This window comes from Bos mutus, chromosome 9 (genome assembly GCF_027580195.1).
Source record: "Bos mutus isolate GX-2022 chromosome 9, NWIPB_WYAK_1.1, whole genome shotgun sequence".
NCBI classification, from domain to species: Eukaryota; Metazoa; Chordata; class Mammalia; order Artiodactyla; family Bovidae; genus Bos; species Bos mutus.
Window position 1 is genome coordinate 75,022,269 of NC_091625.1, and position 22,886 is coordinate 75,045,154.

The following is a 22,886-nucleotide window of genomic DNA, read 5'->3' on the forward strand; positions in this document are numbered from 1 at the left end:
TTCTGAATACTTTTTAATGTTTATTATTGTCTAGGTGGCTCAGTGGTAAAGACTCTGCCTGCCAATGTAGGAGACTCAGGAGACATGGGTTCAATCTCTGGGTCAGGAAGATCCCCCGGAGTAGGAAATGGCAACCCAATCCGGTATTCTTGCCTGGAAAATTCCATGGAGGGAGGAGCCTGGTGGGCTACAGCCCAGCGGGGTTGCAAAGAGTCAGACACAACTGAGCAACTGAGCATGCATGCATACATGTAACTGTGTAAAACCAGAAACTCTATACTTTTGTCACAGTTTGAACAATGTTTATGAGAAATTGTATAAAGGTTCTCCAATTCATATTGTTTCACAAGAAAGACAACCTTAAACACATATGCAAGGCTGAGCCCCAAGTGAGGAAGGCCACTTGAGCCCAAGGTCATAGATCTTTACTCACTTGGGACATGGAGCTGTTAGAAGGTTGTTGGAGGTCTTTAATGGCCCTACAATCTCTGTCAGCACCAGCTCCTTTTCCCAATAAACCCACCACCCATGCTATGCTTTCAGCTGCAAGCCAACCTCTCTACCTGGTCCCCAGCCATCTCCCATGTCCCCAGTCAAACTGTCATTCAAAAGATCCTTGTATGTAGAGATAATGAAGATCCCACTGGCAGGAGACCCTTCACTGGAAGGGCTGGGTAATGAGTGTGGTGTAGTTTAGAGTTAGGCATTAGTTTTTAACTTGTTGCTGAAAATTATTATACCTGATTTTGAGAATAAGGATATAGTCTTCTCAGGCAGTATTAAAAATGAAAACAAAAACAGAAAAAAAATATTAATGTGCTGCTGCTGCTGCTGCTAAGTCACTTCAGTTGTGTCCGACTCCTAGCGACCCCATGGACTGCAGCCTACCAGGCCACTCCATCCATGGGATTTTCCAGGCAAGAGTACTGGATTGGGTTGCCATTGCCTTCTCCGAATATTAATGTGAGTATGTGCTAAATGAGGGAAGTTGTATTGAGTAGGCGTTCTTTGGTGTTTAGATGTTATTGTTGATAAACTATTCAGATACTAATCCAGAGACTGTGAGAAGCTTTTTTAAAATACCATTCTTATTTACATAGGGTAGAACTTAAAATAAAATATTGGTTCATTAAGTAGGAATATTATATAATGGAAAACGAATGTCTTTGGAGTATATTCGTATAAAATAAAAACATATGGGAAAATACTTCTTCACACAAAAATTCCACTTTTGTTAAAATTGAATTACCTATGTCACGTTAACTGTCAATAGAGACTGAAAAAGAATTATATCTGGATCACTTGTTTGTAAAACTATTTTTAAAGATTTATTCAAGAATATTTTTTTAAAAATGCCTACACCTCTTTGGTTCTTTAGTTTTTATTTAGCAGACTTGGAAGAATAGAGATTGTGTTAGAGATGTTAGAAATGTAAACAAAATTCTGTATTTCAGAGAGTCCTTTTTTTCTAACTTTTTAAATTCTGATGATTTTGGGGGTGGGGGAGAGAGGTACTTCTTATTTTTAATTTACAAATAAAATATAAAAGAAGAAAGAACTATTAAATAAAGTCCCTGAAGTATAATGGTGAACACTGTGTTAAGAAAATATAAAAACTAACATTGTAACATTGTAAATCACCTATACTTCAATTTAAAAAAAAAAAAATATAAGAATGGCTTTCAGTAAGATTCTTCAAAACAAATCGTCTCATTCTCAGAGAGCTTTGAATTGCACTCTGCAGAGTACTTCAAGGAGTTTCCACGCATCTCTCTCGGCTTCTCTGACTTTTTCTGTCTAACATGGGCTGGTATAGCTCAGCCACTACACAGTAACCAGTGTGAGGTGAGGTAACTTTAATTTCAACAACTCTGTGAGCTCCTTCATACACCTTTTGCTCCTGCACACAAGGGGGAAAAATGAGATGATAAACAGTTTTCAGTAAGTCATTGGCTTGCTCTATTTTTGATAAAACTAAGTTGTTCATGACCACAGTAGTAGTGGGCTGTAGAGCTACCTCCCAGACACATCCTCCATCTCCCGAGTCCTAGTTCTCAGACTGAGAAAGGGACAGGTCACGTAGCTGAGAAGGAACCACATGACTCCTTCGTGAGTGATGTCCATTGATTGCCCCAGTGGTCAGAGTCTCTTTTTTAAGAATTTGAACTGTGCAGTGAGGAGAATGGAGTAGACTTGGAGACAACTGTAGACATGTGACTTACTTCTCCAGTTCTCCTTCCCAGTCATTATAAAGCCTGGCCACACTTTATTTCTTGCTTCCAGCTGCCTTAAGATTGATCTTTGCTGCTGCTGCTGCTGCTAAGTCGCTTCAGTTGTGTCTGACTCTGTGCGACCCCATAGATGGCAGCCCACCAGGCTCCCGCATCCCTGGGACTCTCCAAGCAAGAACACTGGAGTGGGTTGCCATTTCCTTCTCCAGTGCATGAAAGTGAAGAGTGAAAGTGAAGTCGCTCAGTTGTGTCTGACTCTTAGCGACCCCATGGACTGCAGACCACCAGGCTCTTCTGTCCATGGGATTTTCCAGGCAAGAGTACTGGAGTGGGGTGCCATTGCCTTCTCCGAAAAATCCTCTCCTCTCCACTTTCCTATTTGAGCCAGTTTGAATGGGTTTCTGTTGTTTTTATAGCCAAAAGAACCCTGTCTTAGATGGATATCAAAAAGGGGAACATTTAGTTGACCACCAGACCTAAATAAAGGCACCAATGGGAAATTATAATATCATAGCAAAATTGGCACAAATATGTAACGCTCTGATCCAAAAGCCACTTAAAAGTGTGTAAAGATTCCATAAAAATGAATATTTGTGACCATCAAATGGAACTGAATATTGTTAATATCAATCTTTAGATATACAGGGACGATCAAATGGAAACCAACTGAGAGATTAAAAAGGTGCAAGTGTGCACGCATTTCTGATGGTGATGGTAACCATCAATTGCTTATCAATGAGGGTGAAAGGGAGAAGGAACTAGAAAAAGATAAGGAAAAATGAGAAGGGGTAGAGTAGCAAAAGACAGGACCTGTTTCACGGCTAGAATGTTACTTAAACAGAAGGAAAAATACCAAATTTATCTATCTGAACTTACCTTTTCCAGTGAATTGTTAAATATGAAGACTCGATATACTAGCTCATAGTATTCCATTGACACATTTTCCCCTTCTTGGTCTCTGTATGGTAAGTTGGGAGCATGGAGATTTACTAACAAAGATCCATTAACATGGGTTATATTCATGACTGGAGGATCTATTTTTGCTGAAAGAATAGGAAATTTTGACAAATCACTCAAAATGTAATATTTCCCATGAACACATAATAACAGATCATTATTAAATTCAGGGATCAGGCAAAAGTCATCAGGGAGGGATACTGGTGACACTCAAAATATAAATATCTGAGAAGTTTCTTTGAAGATGATTTTTTATTTGCAAAGACTGATGTATTCTGAATCAGCTTTAAGAGGACATTTATCAATCACTTCCACAGCCTGCAGTGATTGTTTCAGAAAATGAACTATAAAAAGTTATTTGGGTGAATATTCTTAGCGTAAGGCAAATATTTTGTAGGTCCTTAAAGAGGTAGAATTTCAAAGCAGCATTAAAATCATTCGAAGACTTGTTTGCATAACATTATTTCAATGGAACTATGTTATATAGTATGGAGTAGCTGGAGAAGGACTGAGAGAGAATTTTTGTTTCTTGAATTTTGGTGTCAATAATCAGATGATCATTAACTAGGAAAGAAAACCAAATAAACTGTCACTTTAATTTCCCCCAGATTAACTATTTGGGGGCAGGGTTTAAGGTCAGTTTAATTTAATTTAGCAAGTTAAATTCATTTAGTAATTATAAATGAATTAATTCATTAATTGATTTTGTTGTTGTTTTCTTATTTGGCATTCATTATGTGTTTTTAGTTTGTAGATTTCTATCTTTTATAATTCTTGAAAATAAGCCATGATCAATAGATTTATAGATAGATAAATTGATATAGAGATCGGGATACATATGTTTTTATTCTAGAATTTCAGTTCAGTATCTGTCACTATTTCTTATTTGATTTTTCCATGTCTTAATTTCTTTTTTATTTTTCCATCTCTTTTTCTCAGTATTTTGAATGGTTTCTTCAGAGCTGTCTTCTAGTCCATTGATTTAAGAGTTGGAGACTAGTTGGCAACTGAACAACAACAGCATTTCTAAACTGATCTTTGCGTGTGTGCGTGCTAAGTCGCTTCAGTCGTGTCCAACTCTCTGTGACCCCATAGACTGTAGCCCACAAGGCTCCTCTGTCCATGGGATTCTCCAGGCAAGAATACTGGAGTGGGTTGCCATTTCCTTCTCCAAAACTGATCTTTAACTCCTCTTAAAATCAAAGTTTTAATTTAACTGATTATAATTTTATTTCTATGAGTTCTATTTAAGTACTTTCCAGTCTATTTGGTCTTAGTAATATTTTGTCCTTTGATTATGTTTTTATTCTCCTCTATTATTTCTTTAAACTTATTTATTTTATTATCTGCTTTCAATAATACAAATCCTTAAAGCGCTGGTCCAGCCAAGTGCTTGTTTCTTACAAACTTGCTCGTGTTGATCTGCTTCCTTGTGTTTTTATTGTGAACACATGTTGAAAGTTGGTACTCATTTTTGTTGCTTTGGTTTGAAGTTTTAAACTTTAAATAAACTTTTTAAAAAATCAACCTATAAGATAGATGCAGACAAATAAATCATGACAATATGGCTAAACAAATCTTTACAGATAAACACCATGTACAGATACCACCCAGACAAGAACAAGGACATTACCAGCACCCCAGAAAACTCCATGTTTTCTCCAATGACTTAACCCCAGAGAATAACCACAATTGTCCTAGCTTTTATTGCCATGTGCATTTGTTTTTGGAATCATGCAATGTACACTTTTTTGTCTGGCTTGTTTCACTCTTTCACTTTTACTTGTATGTATATAATTATGGGCTGAATTATGCCCCACCTCAGACTCATAGGTTGAAGTCCTAACCCTAGCACCTCGGGATATGACTGTATTTGGAGACAGGATCTTAAAAAAAAACACACAGTTAAGATAAAATGAAGTCATATGGGTGATCCCTGATCCAATGACTGGAATCCTTATAAGACTGAATACAGAGGGATGACCATGCAAGGCCACAGTGAGTGAGGTGGTCAAGGAGAATGGCTTCAGAAGAAACCAAACCTCTGGATACCTGATCTTGGATGTCTAGCCTCCACAACTATAGGAAAATAAACTTGTTCGAGCCACCTAGCCTGTAGTACTTGGCTACGGTGGCCCTGGCAGTCGAACGCGTACATATCCATCCATGATGCATGTGTCAAGAATTTGTTTTTTTGATTGCTGTGTGGTATTTAACTGTATGAATAACACAGTTAATCCATTGTGTTATTCACAGACTCTTAGTTTGTTTTTAGTTTTTGGATATTCTGAGTAAAGTTTAATGAACATTCTTTTGTACGTAGTTTGGGAAACAAGCATTTCATTGGGACTATAACTAAGGCTGAAATTTCTGGGTGATAGAGTTTATATATGTTTAACTTTTATAAATACTTACATTTTCCCCACAGTAAATACACCATTTTTACTCCCACCAGCAGTATATGAAAGATTCTGTTTTTCACTTGACATTATTATATTTTAAAAAGTTTAATTTTGGTCATTCTAGTAAGTGTGTAGTACCAGTTAATTGTGTTTTTAAGTTGCATTTCCTGCTGACTAGTGGAATTTCATGTTTATTGGCCATTTGAATGTTCCCTTTTGTGAAAAGACTGTTCAAGTCTTTTGCCCCTTGTTATTGATGTGTAAGAATTCTTTGTACATTCTGGACATAGTCCTTTTTCAAAAACAGGCATTGTGAATATTATATCTCTGTGGCTTGCATTTTCATTATTTTAATGTTATATTTTAATAATCAGAAGTTCATAATTTTAGTGTAGTCCAATTTATCAGTCATTTCCTTCTTCATTAGTACTTTTGGGGTCTACCTATCTCCAAATCATAAAAATATTCTTCCATGTTATTTTACAGTGTTGGTTTAGTTGCTGAAGTTGTGTCCAACTCTTGCAACCCCATGGACTGTAGCCCACCAGGCTCCTCTGTCCTTGGGATTTCCCTGAGCCATCAGGGATTCCCATGTTATTTTATAGAAATCAGCAAAAGTTCTCTGTAAAGGGCCAGATAATACATATTTAGGCTTTGTGGGCTGTATATGGGGCTTCCCAGCTGTCTCAGTAAGTAAAGAACCTGCCTGCCAGTGCAGTAGACATAAGAGATGTGGGGTCAACCTCTGGATTGGGAAGATCCCCTGGAGGAGGGCTTGGCAACCCACTCCAGTATTCTTGCCTCAAGAAACCTATAGACAGAGGAGTCTGGCAGGCTACATAATCCATAAGGTCCCCAAGAGTCAGACATGACTGAAGTGACTGGGCATGCACACACATACATGAGCCATATATGTCTCGTTGTAACTGCTTGACTTTACCATTGATGACTGAAAGCAGTCACAAACAAAGTGTAAATGAATGGGGGTGACTTTGCTCCAATAAAATGAGATTTTAGAAACAGAAGTAGGTCAAGTTTGGCCCACAGTCTGTAGTTGCCAAGTTTTACTGTTTTCATTTCGCCATACTTGATTTTGAAAATGAGGGATGTAGGGGACCAAGATTTCTTATTTTTCCAATTGATCCAGTCTCCTTCATTAAAAAGACAGTGGGTACTCTACTGAACGGCACCATGGACACAGATCACATGACCTCATCTCGGTAGTGCTGCTTCTGAACTTGGGTCTGAGCATTTGCTTCTGCAAGGTATCCCATGGCACCGTCAGCGTGGTACAGCCTCAAAGTGGTATTTTCTGGAACATGAAGCTTGTATGTATTTGAATCTCAAAATGTTCTGAATTTAGGAAACATTTGATTCCTAACAGTCAAGACTGAAACTGTACACCTTTCTTTGTTTCTCTAAAGGGCTTTTTCCTGCACTTTTATTGAGAGTGTAGCCCTATGTGGGGGCAAGATTTTCTGGAAGTACACTCCCCACGCTGTGCTGGCTATGACATTGTCTTCTGTTCAGGGAAGGGCTGTTTCCCCTCCCAGGGTCCAGTTACTGCTAGTTACTAAATTGGGCAAATGTCCTCAGGGCAGTGGAACTTCACTTTGTTTCTTCTCTGGTTTCTAGCTTCTTTGTTTTGGCACCTGGGGATTTCCTTCCTTTTCTTTCCCTTTCGTCTACAGAGTTAAGAGAATGTGGTATAATATATTCAGAATTTCTAAGCCTCTTAGAAAAGGGGGATTCATTTTAATTTGTAACCAAAAAAAATGTTAATTCACTTTTCAACTATGTTGGAAACTTTGCCCGATTGCTTGAAGAAGGAATTCTTGTTTGTTTACATTTTAATCATGCAAAGTGGTTGATATTTAATTTTGTTTATGGTTTTCATGCTCCGAATTCTGGTGACCATAGACCTCCTGCCTATCACTTGAAAGATGAGAAGCATGAGTCAGTTTTGTAGGCCAGTATGATATGTATAGGGCTTCCTGGTAGCTCAGCTGGTAAAGAATCCGCCTGCAATGCAGGAGACCCCGGTTCAATTCCTAGGTTGGGAAGATCCCCTGGAGAAGGGATAGACTACCCACTCCAGTATTTATGGGCTTCCCTGGTGTTTCAGACTGTAAAGAATCTGCCTGCAGTGTGGGAGATCTGGACTTGATCCCTAGTTTGGGAAGATCCCCTGGAGGAGGGCATGGCAACCCACTCCAGTATTCTTGCCTAGAGAATCCCCATGGCAGAGGAGCCGGGTAGGCTACAGTACATGTGGTCACAAAGAGTCGGACATGACTGAGTGACTAAGCATAGCACAGCACGATATGCATAACTGATTTTCTTCTAGTAATTTTGTTATTTCTGGCCCAAGTTATGACTGTTGAAGAATTTTCCTTTAATCATATGCATACAGACCTCGTCCTTTGAATGTAGTGACTCATTATTTTAGAGTCTGGATGTTTAATGTGTTATTTGATCCTAAATACAGATGAAGCACATAATTTCAAGCATTGGCCTAGGAACACCAGTGAACCTGACTACAGACTTCATAAGGGCTCCTGATCTGTGATCTATGACGGAGGACTTTGTGACTCAGAGACCATTATCAGCCGTTTCACTGGACTGTGATTGTGTTGCAATGGCCAATTTAAGATTACTTGACCTCATAGCACTGTTTTATTCATTGACTTCTCTCTCCTCGAGATATTCACAAATAAAGCAGTCCCCTGATTTCCTCCTACATCTTTGGCTATTTCTTTTCAGTCTCCTTTTAAGATTTATCCTCCCTACTCAGGCATCTTTTGTTGGGGTTCTCTCAACACCTGGTCTTACTCAACACTCAACACTCTGTCTCAGTCCTATCAGGCTTCCCCGATGGCTCAGCAGGTAAAGAATGTGCCTGCGGTGCAGGAGATGCCAGTTCTTTACCTGGGTCAGGAAGGTCCCCTGGAGGAGGAAATGGCAACCCATTCCAGTATTCCTGCCTGGAGAATCCCATGGACAGAGGAGCCTGGCAGGCAATAGTCCAAAGGGTCACAAAGAATCTGACACGACTAAGCGTGCATGTGAGCAAATTGTATCAATACCCTTTGTACCGTAGGCAAATGACTCACAAATGTGTGTCTCTAACAGAGTCCTGGATCTGTACAGATATTATCCTTGGGTGTCTGAAAAGTATCTTAAACTCAATACAATAAAAATTGAACTCAACAATCATAGCTACTTTGAACCCCCATTAAACTGGTCTTTTCCCATCAAATCCCATGAAAAACATCTCAGTGATTCATCTAATTATGCCAACCAGAAACTTAGAAGTCCTCTTTCACATATCCTTCTCCCTTAACATTATATCCAGTCTATCACCAAGCCCTGACAATTTTTCCTACCAAATGTCCCTCCAACAATAAATTTTCTGTAGCCCTTTTCATTACCCTAATTCAAGCCAAATTCTATCTTATATTTCAGGAGTCTACCTCACTTACCCGTATCCTATTTGTTTTTTGTTTTCTGATATGTAACTTTCCAATGTACCCAAAGTGATCTTTTTAATACCCAAGTCTGATCATGTGACCCCTTGATTTAAATAATATTTTTCTGGAGAAAATGATTACTCCAAAGTAATATCTCATTGATGGCCTACTGCTCCAGCCCTGCCTTATTTTCTGCTCCCTTCTGCCTACTCTTCTTAACCATACGATTGTCTTTCAGTCTCTTGTATTTGCCATGCTTCTTCCTGCAAAAAGGGCATTTGCCAACCCCTGGGATGCACTACCTTCTTTGCAGTTGGTGTTGTTCAGTAGCTAAGTTGTGTCTGACGCTTTGCGACCCCATGGACTGCAGCACAAGAGGCTCCTCTGTCCTCCACTACCCTTGGAGTTTGCTCAAATTCATATGCATCTTCAGCTATCAGCTCAAGTGTCATTTCCTCAGAGATGTTTTTCCTGACATCCCTGATCAGGTCCCTCCTTAACCAGGCTCTCACAGCACTGGGCACCTCTTTGGTAGTTGCTGTTGTTCAGTCGCTCAGTTGTGTCTGAATCTTTGCAACCCCATGGACTGCAGCACACCAGGTTTCCCTGTGCTTCATGATCTCCCAGAGTTTGCTCTAACTCATGTCCACTGAGTCAGTGATGACATCCAACCATCCCATCTTCTGTTGCTCCATTCTCCTCCCACCCTCAATCTTTCCCAGCCTCAGTTCTTTCCCAATGAGTTGGTTCTTTGCAACAGGTGGCCAAAGTATTGGAGCTTCAGCCTCAGCATTAGTCCTTCCAATGAATATTCAGGACATTTCTTTGGGATTGACTGGTTTGATCTCCTTGCAGTCCGAGGGACTCTCAAGTGTCTTCTTCAACACCACAGTTCAAAAGCATCAATTCTTCAGCACTCAACCTTCTCTATGATCCAACGCTCACATTCATAATGACTACTGTAAAAACCATAGCTTTGACTATATGGACCTTTGTAGGCAAAGTAATGTCTCTGCTTTTTAATATGCTATCTCAGTTGGTCATAGCTTTTCTTCCAAGGAGCTAGTGTCTTTTCATTTCATGGCTGCAAATTGCTATCTGCAGTGATTTTGGAGCCCAAGAAAATAAAGTCTGTCACTATTTCCATTGTTTTCCCATCTATTTGCCATGAAGTGATGGGACTGGGTGCCATGATCTTAGTTTTTCAAATGTTTAAGTTTTAAGCCAGCTTTTTCACTCTCCTCTTTCACCTCCATCAAGGGGCTCTTTAGTTATTCTTTGATTTCTGCCATAGGGTGGTGTCATCTGCATATCTGAGGTTATTGATATTTCTCCAGGCAATCTTGATTCCAGCTTGTGCTTCATCTGGCCCAGCATTTCTCATGATGTACTCTGCATATAAGTTAAATAAGCAGGGTGACAATATACAGCCTTGATGTACTCCTTTCCCAATTTTGAACAAGTCCATTGTTCCATGTCCAGTTCTAGCTGTTGCTTCTCATCCTGCATATATGTTTCACCGGAGGCATGTTAGGTGGTCTGATATTCCCATTTCTTTAAGAATTTTCCACAGTTTGTTTTGATCCACACAGTCAAAGGCTTTAGCATAGTCAATGAAGCAGAAAGAGATGTTTTTCTGGAACTCTTTTGCTTTTTCTGTGATCCAACAGATCATAGAAATACTGGTCCATGATTCTGAGTTGATGGTAATCCTTGGGGACTCAGAATACTACTGTGTGAATACAGAATGGATCAAAGATTTAAATGTAGAGCTAAACTATAAAACTCTTAGAAGAAAACTTAGGATAAATCTTCATAGCCTTAGATTTGGCAAAGGATTCTGAGATATAATGCCAAAATCATGAGCAACCAGAGTAAAAATAAGTAGATTGGACTTTATCAGAGTTAAATACTTGGGGCTTCAGATGACACCATCTAGAAAGCTCAAAGACAAAACACATAATGGGAGAACATACTTGAAAATCACATATCTGATAAGATATTGTTGTCCATAGTACATAAAAGAACTTCAAACTCAGTGATTAAAAACAAAGCATTCAATTTCAAAATGGGCAAAGGGTCTGAATAGACAGTTCTCCAAGGGACATATGCCGAAGTCCAATAAACACATGAAAAGATGCTCTGTATCACTAATCGTCAGGGAAATGCAAATCAAAATCACATGAGAGACCACTTCATATCCACTAGGACTGCTATAATCAAAGAGCAGATAGTGGTGCTGAGGATGTGGAGAAATAGGAACCCTCATACTCTGCTGATTGGAGTGGAAAATGGTGCATCTGCTCTGGAAAACAATGCAGCATTTCCTCAAATGATTAAACAGAGTTATAAGGTGACCAAGTGATTCCACTTCCAGGTATGTACCCAAGAGAATTAAAACATATCAACCCAAAAACTTGTATATGAGTGTTCACAGGTACTCTATTCATAGTAGTGTAAAGGTGGAAATAAACAAACATGCAGCAACTGAGGAAAGTATAAACAAATGCAGTGCATTCAGGTACTGCAATGCTTTTCGGCAGCAAGAAGGAATGAAATACTGATATACATTACAACATTAATGAATCTCGAAAACATTAAATGCTAAATGAAAAAAGCCAATCACAAAAGATCACATATTATGTGATTCTATTCATATGAAATATGACCAATAAATGGTGCTATTTCTTCCATGGACAGAATTCACTGGTCTAAGATACAGGAAGTAAAAGATGGAGGGGCAATTCTCACTTTTAAACACAGCGGATGATTCATCAAATGGTTTGTTTCCCATACACTTGATCCTTTCCTTCTTCTGGGTTATAACAATAGTTTCCAAGAATTGGAAGTTAAGGCTTCTTCCTGATGGTTGGGAGATTTTTACGCCATTTAACCAACAAGGAGGAAGAGAGGTCCTTGTGTTGTCTAGGATGACTGGTTCCAATTATCAAAGTGAAATAGAGCTGTTATAAATACATTGGGGTCAAATATGCTAGGCATCCTCAGAGGTGCTTCTTAGAACTCCTGTTTTCAGAGATAAAAATTAATGTAGGCTATGTTAAACTAATAGAGGAAAGATCAAAAGGACACAAACTCCTGAAAAATGAAAGGCTGAGGTGCTGGCTGAAAAGAAAGCAAATGTTGAGTTAATCATGAGAGGAGACGTTATAAATATTAACTATAGATTCATGATTAGTTGCATTGTGAGGACTATAATATCTATATTTTTGTTCTTGTTCTGTTATGCATATCTTTGTACATACACTTTAGACACATTTTTCTCATACATTTTGTCTACTATTTTATATGAAGTCTGTTAGTTTTTTAAATAACTTTCATCATAAGTTATAATACATTATTCTGAGATTATGACTAAGTTAGAAGGAGAACAAACATTATTGAGAATTGGATACTAGAGAGTATTTTGGATCTCCTGTTTTGGAGAGGTAACTAAAAACCTTACTTTTCTCAATAGAAAAATTGTCTAAAGTGTATTTTTAAGAACGTAACCCTCATGCTTAGGAAGGGCAATATGAACCCTTTCTGCTATATAAAAATACTTTTTTTTCTAGATGGCAACATCCTGGCAGCAGGATGGAGTGTCAGCTTCATAATCAGAGGCAGCCCATTTTGAATCCTGACTTGGCTGATACAGGCTGTGAGACCTGGGCTACTTCCAAAGAGTCTGTCCCTTGATTTTCTGGACGGTTAAATGAGAACAGTAAAACCCATCTGCTAGAGTTGTTCTGAGAATGAGATCAAATGAGATGATGGTGTGCACCTCAGCAAAGCCCAGGGCCTGGTAGCTAGCTAGCCAGGCTCTGTGAGGGCTACTGAAGGTCAGGGAAAGCAAATGCAAAGAAGTGCCATGGAACTCACTTTCCCACCATGGAATGAACCGCTGTGTCATGGTCCAGCCTGAGTGGACCCCAGCCAGAGCTGTCTTCACTCTCCCATAATAAGGTTCCCATATATCTGATGTTTCATTGGTAAGGTCACAGAAGAACTCTCGAATCCCCCAGCAGGTCTCTTTATTTTTCCACTGTCTCTCTCCATACCTAGAGGCAGAAAAAGACAAAATCTGAGTTCCTTTATTCCACTGGAGGAGTCTTCAGTTTTTTTTCAGTCTATTCAGTTTTCAGACTGGTTGGCATTTGTCCTCCAGTATCATCAGCACCCCTGTGAAAGTTGACAGTTGTTCTTAAGTCTCTTTAAATGTTTTTTTCTTTTTGTTAATAAAAATGCTATCTTGTTGAAAGATAAATTCAAGCCTGATAATCTTCTGTATCCCTAGCATAAGGGTTTTTGGATCTTTAGTACTTAGGCAAGTTTTTCTTCTGGTGTCTGAACCAACTTCCATTTTTGACTACGTCCTTCAGGCTCCTGGGGTTTCAGGGCTTTGTGGTTTTCCTCACTTCTCATCAGCCTGCTGTTGAGTAATGCGGCTGGTTCTGAGAAGTTGCTACCACTTTTCATCTCAGGTGATGTTTACCCAACACCTAAGGTCAATCTCTTTTTTTGACAACTGATCAGGGGTGGTAGTGAGGGTTAGCTAAGGAGTTTTGCAATTAGAGGCTGGGAGAGAGGGAGGAGAACCCAAGAAGAGAACATAATGAGTCAAAGAGCCAGATACAGTGATTCAGCCTAACACTCTGGGATGGTGTAACAGCAAAAGGGAAGATTACCAGTCACAGATAAGAGAAAACGCAATAAGGTGATGGTGGAAACAGAGGAGGGATTAGATGCTGGGGAGAAAAGCCCCCAAAGTATTTGCTGAAGGACTTGAAATATAATTCTATAGTCATATAAGGAGGAACATTCATGGTATTTGTTCTCTGCAAACTATATGTTGACAATAGTTTCATTATATCAAAAGATACCATATGGGCAGAACCAATAACATATATTGAACACAATTTAATGTTTTCTAACTGCAGATGGTGATTGCAGCCATGAAATTAAAAGACGGTTACTCCTTGGAAGGAAAGTTATGACCAACCTAGACAGCGTATTAAAAAGCAGAGACATTCCTTTGCCAACAGAGGTCTGTCTAGTCAAGGCTATGGTTTTTCCAGTGGTCATGTATGGATGTGAGAGTTGGACTGTGAAGAAAGCTGAGCGCCGAAGAATTGATGCTCTTGAACTGTGGTGTTGGAGAAGACTCTTGAGAGTCCCTTGGACTGCAAGGAGATCCAACCAGTCCATCCTAAAGGAGATCAGTCCCGGGTATTCATTGGAAGGACTGATGCTAAAGCTGAAACTCCAATACTTTGGCCACCTCATGTGAAGAGTTGACTCATTGGAAAAGACTCTGATGCTGGGAGGGATTGAGGGCAGGAGGAGAAGGGGATGACAGAGGATGAGATGGCTGGATAGCATCACCGACTCGATGGACATGAGTTTGGGTGAATTCCAGGAGTTGGTGATGGACAGAGAGGCCTGGCGTGCTGCAATTCATGGGGTCACAAAGAGTCGGACACGACTGAGCAACTGAACTGAACTGAACTCTTATTTATTGATGAGACATTGTCTTTGCTAGCTAAATTTAGCTGTAATGACTGGCTTCTTTTTTTGGTGTAATATATCATCTTTTGTCCTATTCCAAAGGGAATATATATCTATGAGTATGAGAGGGTAACAGGCAGGAAGGCCAGGGGTCTCCAAATGGAGGAAATAGCCTGCAAGTGTCAAACATTTTTATTTCTCTTAAGCGGCAGGAGGAAACAAACTAGCACTATTTTTTCCTTCTCTATACAAATTTAAAGGGAGGTTTCTCTTAAAATACTGTGTTGCCATAATGACACCCGGTTTCGCCTGAAGTTAGCTATTCTTGAGCCTAGAGATAACCAATGCCTTTTTCTTATGGAAATGTTCGTCTTAAGCTATGCTAATGTACTATGCCTTTACACCAAACTCTGTCTCCAAGTCGGTTCTGCCTCTTGGCCCAGAACCTACATGACAAACCAGTATGGATATTGTTCCCCTAATCTATGTAAATGAAACTATTTGTATGGTGGTCTGCCCTTCTTAAAGATTCAAGTTAATCATTTTATGGCCCAGGATAAACCATTTGGTGCCAAGATTATCCCAAAATGCATCTTATGGGTGAGGGGCCTGGTGCCATTCTGAATTTTAAGACATTCCTTTCTTTCATTAACAGACTGCTAGTGACTATATAACATCCAGCTGAAGACTACCAGGGGGGTACTCTTTCTGCCCCCTTCTGATGCCTATGTCAGAAGCTTTCTCTATCTCCTTTATACTTTAATAAAACTTTATTACACAAAAGCTCTGAGCGATCAAGCCTCGTCTCTGGCCCCGGATTGAATTCTCCTCCGGGGGCCAAGAATCCCGGTGTATTCGCGTGATTCAACAACAACCTTTCAAGTATATCTATGAGATATCTAACAGTATATCCACGAGAATTGGATAGACCCAAAGCAAAAAATTTCAAAAATATAAATCTGCATCGTGCTACTGAAAATACCACATAGGTAGGAAGGGATCCAGATAGTCTGAACTTTATACAAGTCTGGGAGCTCTATTTAAGAAAAAGAATTAGAACTATGAAATTCTTCCATGGGGCCCTAAAGTCTAATCTTCATTAATTTCATGGTAAAACAACTTCTAATCCACTGTTTATATTGAACCACAAATAGGCTCATTTTGGACATGTTTATACTGCCTAAAGGGGAAGCATAAAAAGATCATCGATCCCCACTTCCTATATGCAAGGAGCATTTCCAAAATAGATGCACAAGTCTATTTTAGAAGTGGAGAAATTTTTATCATAAAGATTCATAAAGTTTATAATTGCTCCACAAAACATGTTGAAAAAACCCACCAAGACTGAGAAACTTTTGGAGATAGTCCTTCTGAAGTTAGAGAGATTGATTAATGGAAAAATTTGACCTTGAATCTATCCCATGCTAGAGAGACAGGAATGAATTTATGGCATAAAAACTGCCATTTTAGTCCATAGCTGCATCTGATCTTCTGAATTTCTAATAGAAAACCATAAAAGCTAAACAGTAATATTGCCTGCCTCATGTTCAACTAGCATCTCAATCTATGAAAGAGAAGAGCCTTAACTCCCACCTTGTACTCCACCGCCCCACCGTGTCCTCCGCCGCCCCACCGTGTCCAGAACAAGATGTGTGAAGGGGAAAATCTGCCATCTGCAAATCTGAAACTTCTGTTCCCAGGCCTTGATCCAGGAAAGGAGTAGATTATATCTGAGTTTTTGCATTGATCCATTAGAATTAGCCTGAAGATCATGAAAGAGGAACATGCCGTGGTGTGTTCCAATTTGCGTTCATGCTTTCAAGAGGCATTCAGTTTTAAAAGGACTTTTCTAAATAGCAAACTCACTCTAAACTTAAAAAGACTTTTAATTGAAAATATACTTTACACACTCACTTCCCTGTGTTCCACAACTTCTTTTTCAACTATCAATAGCAGCAGTTTAATTGAGATTGAGTACTTATTATATGCTAAACAAGTCGCTTCTAGCACTCAGTGGACAAGTGAATAGTAAGAGTCTATTGTGAAGCTGAAGGCTGAGCCTGTAAGGCCTCAGTGGGGTCTCCTAGGTATGAAGTACCTCCCTCCACAGACTTCACGTCATCATGCATTTTGTGTCACCTTCAGGGGAGACACTCTTCTGCCCCAATCTCTGCTTCTTCTCAACCCTTCTGAAACTGCCAAAGCTCAGATCTTGACACGCCATCGCATTCTAGGACATGGAATCTCAGCAGCCATCTACTAGCTGGAGGACACTCAGATGACTTACATTTTATACTGCACAAAATAGATACTGTTGTTCCCAAGACAAGCTTGTCCAGGCTGCCAGCGCAAAATGTTGTGAAAATTTCGGGATTGAAAATGGACTCGTTGAGGTTTCAGAGACTCGTTGGCTGGCTGAGTTTCTAAAATAATAAGAAGAGAGACAAAACTGAACATTGATACAAGCACCATTGTCATTAGCCATAAGTTTCAGTGTAGTAATATCTCCATTGGGATTCTTTGAAATTGTTCTAAGAGCAGGTGGTAGACATGGAGCCCAGAAATCAACATTTTGGATCTTTGATGTGATGGATTTTGATGCATGCTAAAGTCTCAAAAGAGTTGTGATCCAGACTGTAAAAACATATGTGATAATCTCCCACATCACTTCTAAACTGGAGAGGAAGTAAGAGAGTGAGAAGATACTGTCTTGATCTGTCCCTGGTGGTGATGAAATATAATGACTGAGATGCTCATCTTCCTAGGAGGTCTTGTATTACCACTCCTCAAGGTTTCGCCTGGGATCAGTTCAGCCTCCAGGACCTCACCCTAGCACTCATTCCTCCTTTCTCTGGTTTTTCCTCCATCTCCAGGTCCTGCCTCATTGTCCTCTGCCTGTCTAGTTGACCTGACTTTATTCCATGTACTCAGGAGTAGATCCTCTTACCTGCCTGCATCCTGGCTCCAAGTGCCCGAGCATAATTGTTTAGGTGACTGGTCTAAGCTATGGAGGGAGACTGCCCGTGCCAGGAACTTCCCTGAGAGGAGTCTCATCAGGGGTCATGACAGGAATGGGCATAATTTCACACTGGCACAGTTTGTGATTTCTTGCTCAATTAATGGAATGTGAAAGCTCAGTCTCACCAGCCTTTAGTCTGCTGGAGGTAAAAGATCTTTGACAATTTTTTTTCTGGAGTCTGAAGGAAACCAGAATATATCACCCCCAGAAATGTCCCTTTGACATAAAAATTATTTTGAGCTGAAGGCAACTGAGAAGCAGCAAATGCAGTAAAAACTTTCCTGATCCCCTCCTTTTCTGCCTAAATGCTATGATATGCTGTCGCTCAGTCATGTCCAACTCTTTGTGACCCCTGACTGTAGCCTGCCAGGCTCCTTTGTCCATGGAATTCTCCAGGCGAGAATACTGGAGTGGGTTGCCATGCCCTCCTCCAGGGGATCTTCCCAACCCAGGGATTGAACCCAGGTCTCCTGCATTACAGGTGGATTCTTTACCCTCTGAGCCACCAGGGAAGCCAACATATAAATTCTTCTTTTACTGGAGACAGACTCTTACCAGCCCAAAGAAAACACTAGATGAATCTGCAAATGAAACTGACTCCATTAGTTTCCTCATATTTACTTTCCCACAGATTGCCACCTTTGGAAGCCTAGAACTGTTCTCCTTTGTCCTGTCATATTTCCACAGGTATATCATTCTTTGTTGAAGATGCTACAGAAGCTGGGATTTTAAGACGCCATTTTGAGTTCATCTTCATTTAAGTTCCTCACTAGTGATGTGCTATGTATGCATTAATAAACTGTTTTTCTTTTGCTAGAGTCCTAGTTGACTTTTTTACTGGATAAATTTGTCATGTAACATTGTGTAAGCAAATTAAATAAAAAAGAAGAGAGTACCAGATGAAAACGTAAAAGAGGCAGAATTAAAGGTTTGCCTTCCTGACAGGCCCAACGTTTCTGCTGAAGGATAGGAGATAGGCAGAAGCAGGAGTCAGGAAGCATGTCTCCCCTGCCTGTCTCTTCCTCATCTTCTATCACTTGCCCCCTGGCTTCTCCAGAGTGTCCTCCTTTCTCCTGCTCTACCATGCCGGGGGTGGCCCCATCTGAGGTCTCTGTATTGGCCCTTTCCTTTTCCTTAAATACTCTTCTCTGGATTTCCACAAGCCTCATTTCTTCACCCCCTTCAAGTCTTTGCTCAAATATCATTCAAAGGGAAGCGAATATTCTGATGCCTATGATCTCTTCCCTGAACTTTCGAAACTTGTTATTCTCGGGGCTTCCCTGGTGGTCCAGTGGTTAAGAATCCCCCAGCCAATGCACAGGACACAGGTTTGATCCCTGACCTGGGAAGATGCCACATGCTGTGAGGCAGTGCACAACTACTGAACCCGCATACCCTAGAGCCCATGCCCCACAACAAAAGAAGCCATCACAGTGAGAAGCCCACGAACTGCAACTAGACTGCAGCCCCTGCTCACCGCAACTAGAGAAAGCCTGCAGGCAGCGAGGCAGACCCAGCACAGCCAAAAGTAAGTAAATAAATAAAACGTGTTATTCTCCAATGAATAAGGCTGTTTCCTTAGGTATTTATTTTTACCAACCAAATTGCTGTTATTTGGTTTCTGTTTATTTTTTACTTTTTTGGACTTCCTTTCGTCCAAAGTACAAGAACATATCACTTGGAAAGAGTCAAATGCCATGATTGGTTTCGCTCAGGCAAGTCACTATCGGATCAATCATATTTAGCACATAAAAACTTTGAAAGTTTTCAGGAGTTGATAGGAAGTGATAGGCACAGTTTCCTAAAGATCCTGCCTACAGCTGATCTGCTATCCTGAAGACAAATGGTCCAGTGTCCTTTATCTCGTCTGTCTTCAGGCTTCTCCTCTCATTTTTGTAACACCGTTGGTAGGCACCATCAAAGAAAATAACAAGCCCTCTGCAAAACACCGCAGGTCTTTTACCTGCAAGAATCCGCCCAGCTCACCTATGAAAAGGATAATATTATGGTCTTTCTCTTACAGACCAAAATCCAAGCCTTGGGGAGGTAAAAGAGCTGGCAAAGTGGCAGACAGTGAGGCTGATTTTATACCAATGCTGTCTGGCTCCAGAGCCTGCCTCTCAGCGGCCACAGCAAACCAAGAGCAAAGCCTGGGGGGACAGGAGCCAATGGAGGAAGCAGAACAGTGAGAAGTCAAAGATATTCCTCCTTTTTGCCCTCTTCCTCCTCTTCCTGGCTGGTATTCATAAAACATATTTTGAGCATTAAACATCTATCAGGCACTGTGCTCAAAACTTCATCTCTTTTTTCATTCTTACAACCACCTAATAAGGTAGGTACTTTCATTAGGACGTTTTACAGATGGGAAAACCAAGGTCTAAAGAAGTTGTGTGATTTGCCTAGGGTTGGTAAGATGCAGCACCAAGGTCATTTTGGTGGCACTTGAATTCCTGTCATATTCTTTTAATTGAATCCTTGGTATGACCAAAGACCAAAGGCATAGTCTTCCCAAATCCACACATTTCTGGGAAATGGAGGCTTGTTGTGTTTAAATTATCAGTCACTGGGCAAGTGTAGAATGCTGGGAAAGTTACTTGAGCCACTTACACTGGAAGGTACACATCTGTTAACTGGGGGCCCTCATGGTTTTGCTCAGAGGTAAGCTGGGGTGACAAGATGCTCTCTGCTCTTGAAGAATTCTCCATGAATGCCAACAGCAAATTCTCACATGTTGTTTATGATCTATTCTATGCTAGGCACGGTGCTAAACACTTGGCATATATTATTAACTCATTTAATCCTTACAGTGACCTACAATCCCCATTCTACAGATGGAGTAATCGAGCAGAGGAGGTTTAAGCCAATCAGCCCAGTTTTTCTAGATAATAAAGAGACAGAGTTGAAATCCAGATTCAGGCAGTCTGGTTTAGGAGCTCTGCTTGTCCCTTGAAGTTGAAAGAAATGCTAAGGAGACCCAGAAGGGTGTGTATTTGTCCTGTGGAGTTTTTTGGACCCTAGAGTGCCTCCTCTTTAGTAGCTACTCATGAAGTCTGCATGTATTTATCCAGGCTATAGAGGGAAACTGGGCTTCCCAGGAGGTGCCAGTGGCAAAGAACCTGCCTGCCAACGCAGGAGACGCAAGAGACATGGGTTTGCTCCCTGGGTCAGGAAGATCCCCTGGAGGAGGGCATGGCAACCCACTCCAATATTCTTGCCTGGAGAATCCCCATGGACAGAGGAGCCTGGGGGGCTACAGTCCATAGGGTCACAAAGAGTCAGACACGACTGGAGCAACAACACACTGAGAAACTGACCCCATGTCTGTTCTGACCAATATGTGACAGGAGAGAGCTGAAATTTTTCCAAAGCCCAGAAAAGCGCCACTGCTATGTCTAATGGTCCCCTGGAGCAGACTTTGATGACAACACTGTGAGAAATTAAGAAGAAAGGAAGCACTTACCTACCACACCAGGCAGGAGGACACTGAGGAGGAAGCCTAGAAAGCAACATTTCGGCGTCATGGTTGCGAGTGTGACTGGTCGGGTGGCCAGAGTTCACCTTAATGAGACGACAGCGCTGGACAAGAGAGGAAACCAGAATCCTCTCGCTCGAAGATCCCCTTTTGGTTTTAACCATGCTTCTTGAAGTAAATACAATTTCACCCTGTTCGTGTATTATCACTTGAGAGGACTAAGTATTAAGAATCATTTCAAAAATATTGTCAGTTAAGTCACTGTAATGTGGAAGCTTGTTTTTCTTGGGAGCTTTGCTAGCTGAGAAAAGGCAGAACACTGAGGGTTGGTGGGCCGGGGGGCAGACAGGGTGAGGAATTATGCCAGGTTCTCGCAGGTGAGCGGAGGAGGCCTAAATGGCATCTGGCAGAGGGGGCAGAGGGGCTGCCAGTGACTCTGAGTAACGGGCTTGGCGGTTGCAGTGATCAGGGCCCCTGGCAGTGGTTCAAGCAGGTGGGGTCTCTGGCTAATTTTTCCTTTTCCTCCCTTCATGGGAGCTCCTCGAGTAACCTCCTCGGTGTAGACCTCATCCCCTCCACCCGCCTGGCCTCTCTGCAGGGCTCTCTCCCACCCTCTGCGGCCGTCCCAGTCCATAGCGCCCTGGGCCCCATGCAGCTCTTGCCTCTTCCTTTTCCATCTGCACTCTCCATTTCCAGCAATCTAGCTGCTAAAGATTTTGAGCCCAACAAACCAAGTAAATCCTTAAAAGGAGGAAGACCAAGGACAATCATTTTGAACTACGTTAAATCTTCATCATATCTTCTTGGAAATCTAATCAAACTAGGTCATCTGTTCTTTGCCCATGATTCACTACATCAGTTTTCTTACCAAACTTTTTTTTATTACATGTTTTTAGCAACACTAAGATTATACATTAAAGCACAAGAAACTCAAAGATTTTCTTTTAAAGAGGCTTTTGGGGTAAAAGAAGAAATACATGCTGGTTTCTTTTTCCTTTGGGGTAGTTGAACTTTCAAGCTCTTGGTGGAATAACCCCTTTAGTCGGCAATAGTGATGGCTGCTGAGCAGTATCCATTAATTAATAATTATTTAAGTAATAAGTAAGTAAATACTTGACTCAATAACATAGTTTCTGCCCTACCATGAGATAGGCATTGTTCTCAGCATCAAGGATGAAGCAGCAAATAACATAGATATTGTCCCTACTTACCTGAAGATGAGTTTTAATGGGGGAAGTAGGCACAGTTCCTAAGCAGGATGGGGGGCTTTGTGGAGACAATGCTGGGTTTTCTAGCACTTTCTGGCAGGGTCAGACTTCTGAATCCAAACTCCTTACCTCCTCCAGGTGAAGTTTCCACTGCTTCTAAGTTGACTTAGGCTTTCAAAGAAGAAACAGCAGCCTATCTCAGGTACCCTTTGTATGAATACTTTCTGAGGGATCTTTGTCCCTTAGCGTTTTCAGCATCATCCTTCATTTCCTTGCTCATAATTCACCACTGAACGCTAGACTTTTTATTCACCTTGGTTTCAAGTGGGGAATGGTGATTTAGGTTTGAACCATTGATGTTCAATATCTTTAATGCCAATAACTCATGTTTTAGAGCAACCAAATTGCTCCAACTTCCAGTTAAGAAAAAAAAAGAAATGAATTCAAGGTTTAATAAGTAGAGAAGCAGAGAAGGAAATTGGGTTTTCCACTGTAATGACTTTTTGTAGGAACAAATAAGGGGAAAATGGGGTCGGGGGAGAAGATTGGAAGAGAGCAGAGAATATACTAAGAACCAAATTTGCTCAAATATGTGTGAATGTCTGTGCTTTGTTAAATTTCA

At 40.7% G+C, this 22,886-nt stretch overlaps 1 protein-coding gene across 1 annotated transcript; it reads right to left on the reverse strand.

Annotated features, from left to right (window-relative positions):
• Positions 1–1,750: 1,750 nt before the first annotated feature.
• IL22RA2 (interleukin 22 receptor subunit alpha 2) lies at positions 1,751–21,105 on the reverse strand. Its single transcript, XM_005899120.1, has 5 exons — positions 21,045–21,105; positions 16,853–16,988; positions 12,940–13,118; positions 3,108–3,274; positions 1,751–1,900 (listed from the first exon to the last, which is right to left on the reverse strand). Exons 1-5 carry the CDS (start codon positions 21,103–21,105, stop codon positions 1,751–1,753), a joined length of 693 nt encoding a protein of 230 aa, XP_005899182.1.
• Positions 21,106–22,886: the final 1,781 nt, after the last annotated feature.

Excerpts from the sequence above, each read along its gene's own strand:
- IL22RA2 (XM_005899120.1), bottom strand. The coding sequence starts at position 21,105 with ATGACGCCGAAATGTTGCTTTCTAGGCTTCCTCCTCAGTGTCCTCCTG. Across the intron at positions 3,275-12,939 it reads GTTCATTCCATGGTGGGAAA|CAAAAATAGATCCTCCAGTC; the intron begins GTGAGTTCCATG and ends CTATTCTTTCAG. Across the intron at positions 1,901-3,107 it reads TTAACAATTCACTGGAAAAG|GAGCAAAAGGTGTATGAAGG; the intron begins GTAAGTTCAGAT and ends CCTTGTGTGCAG.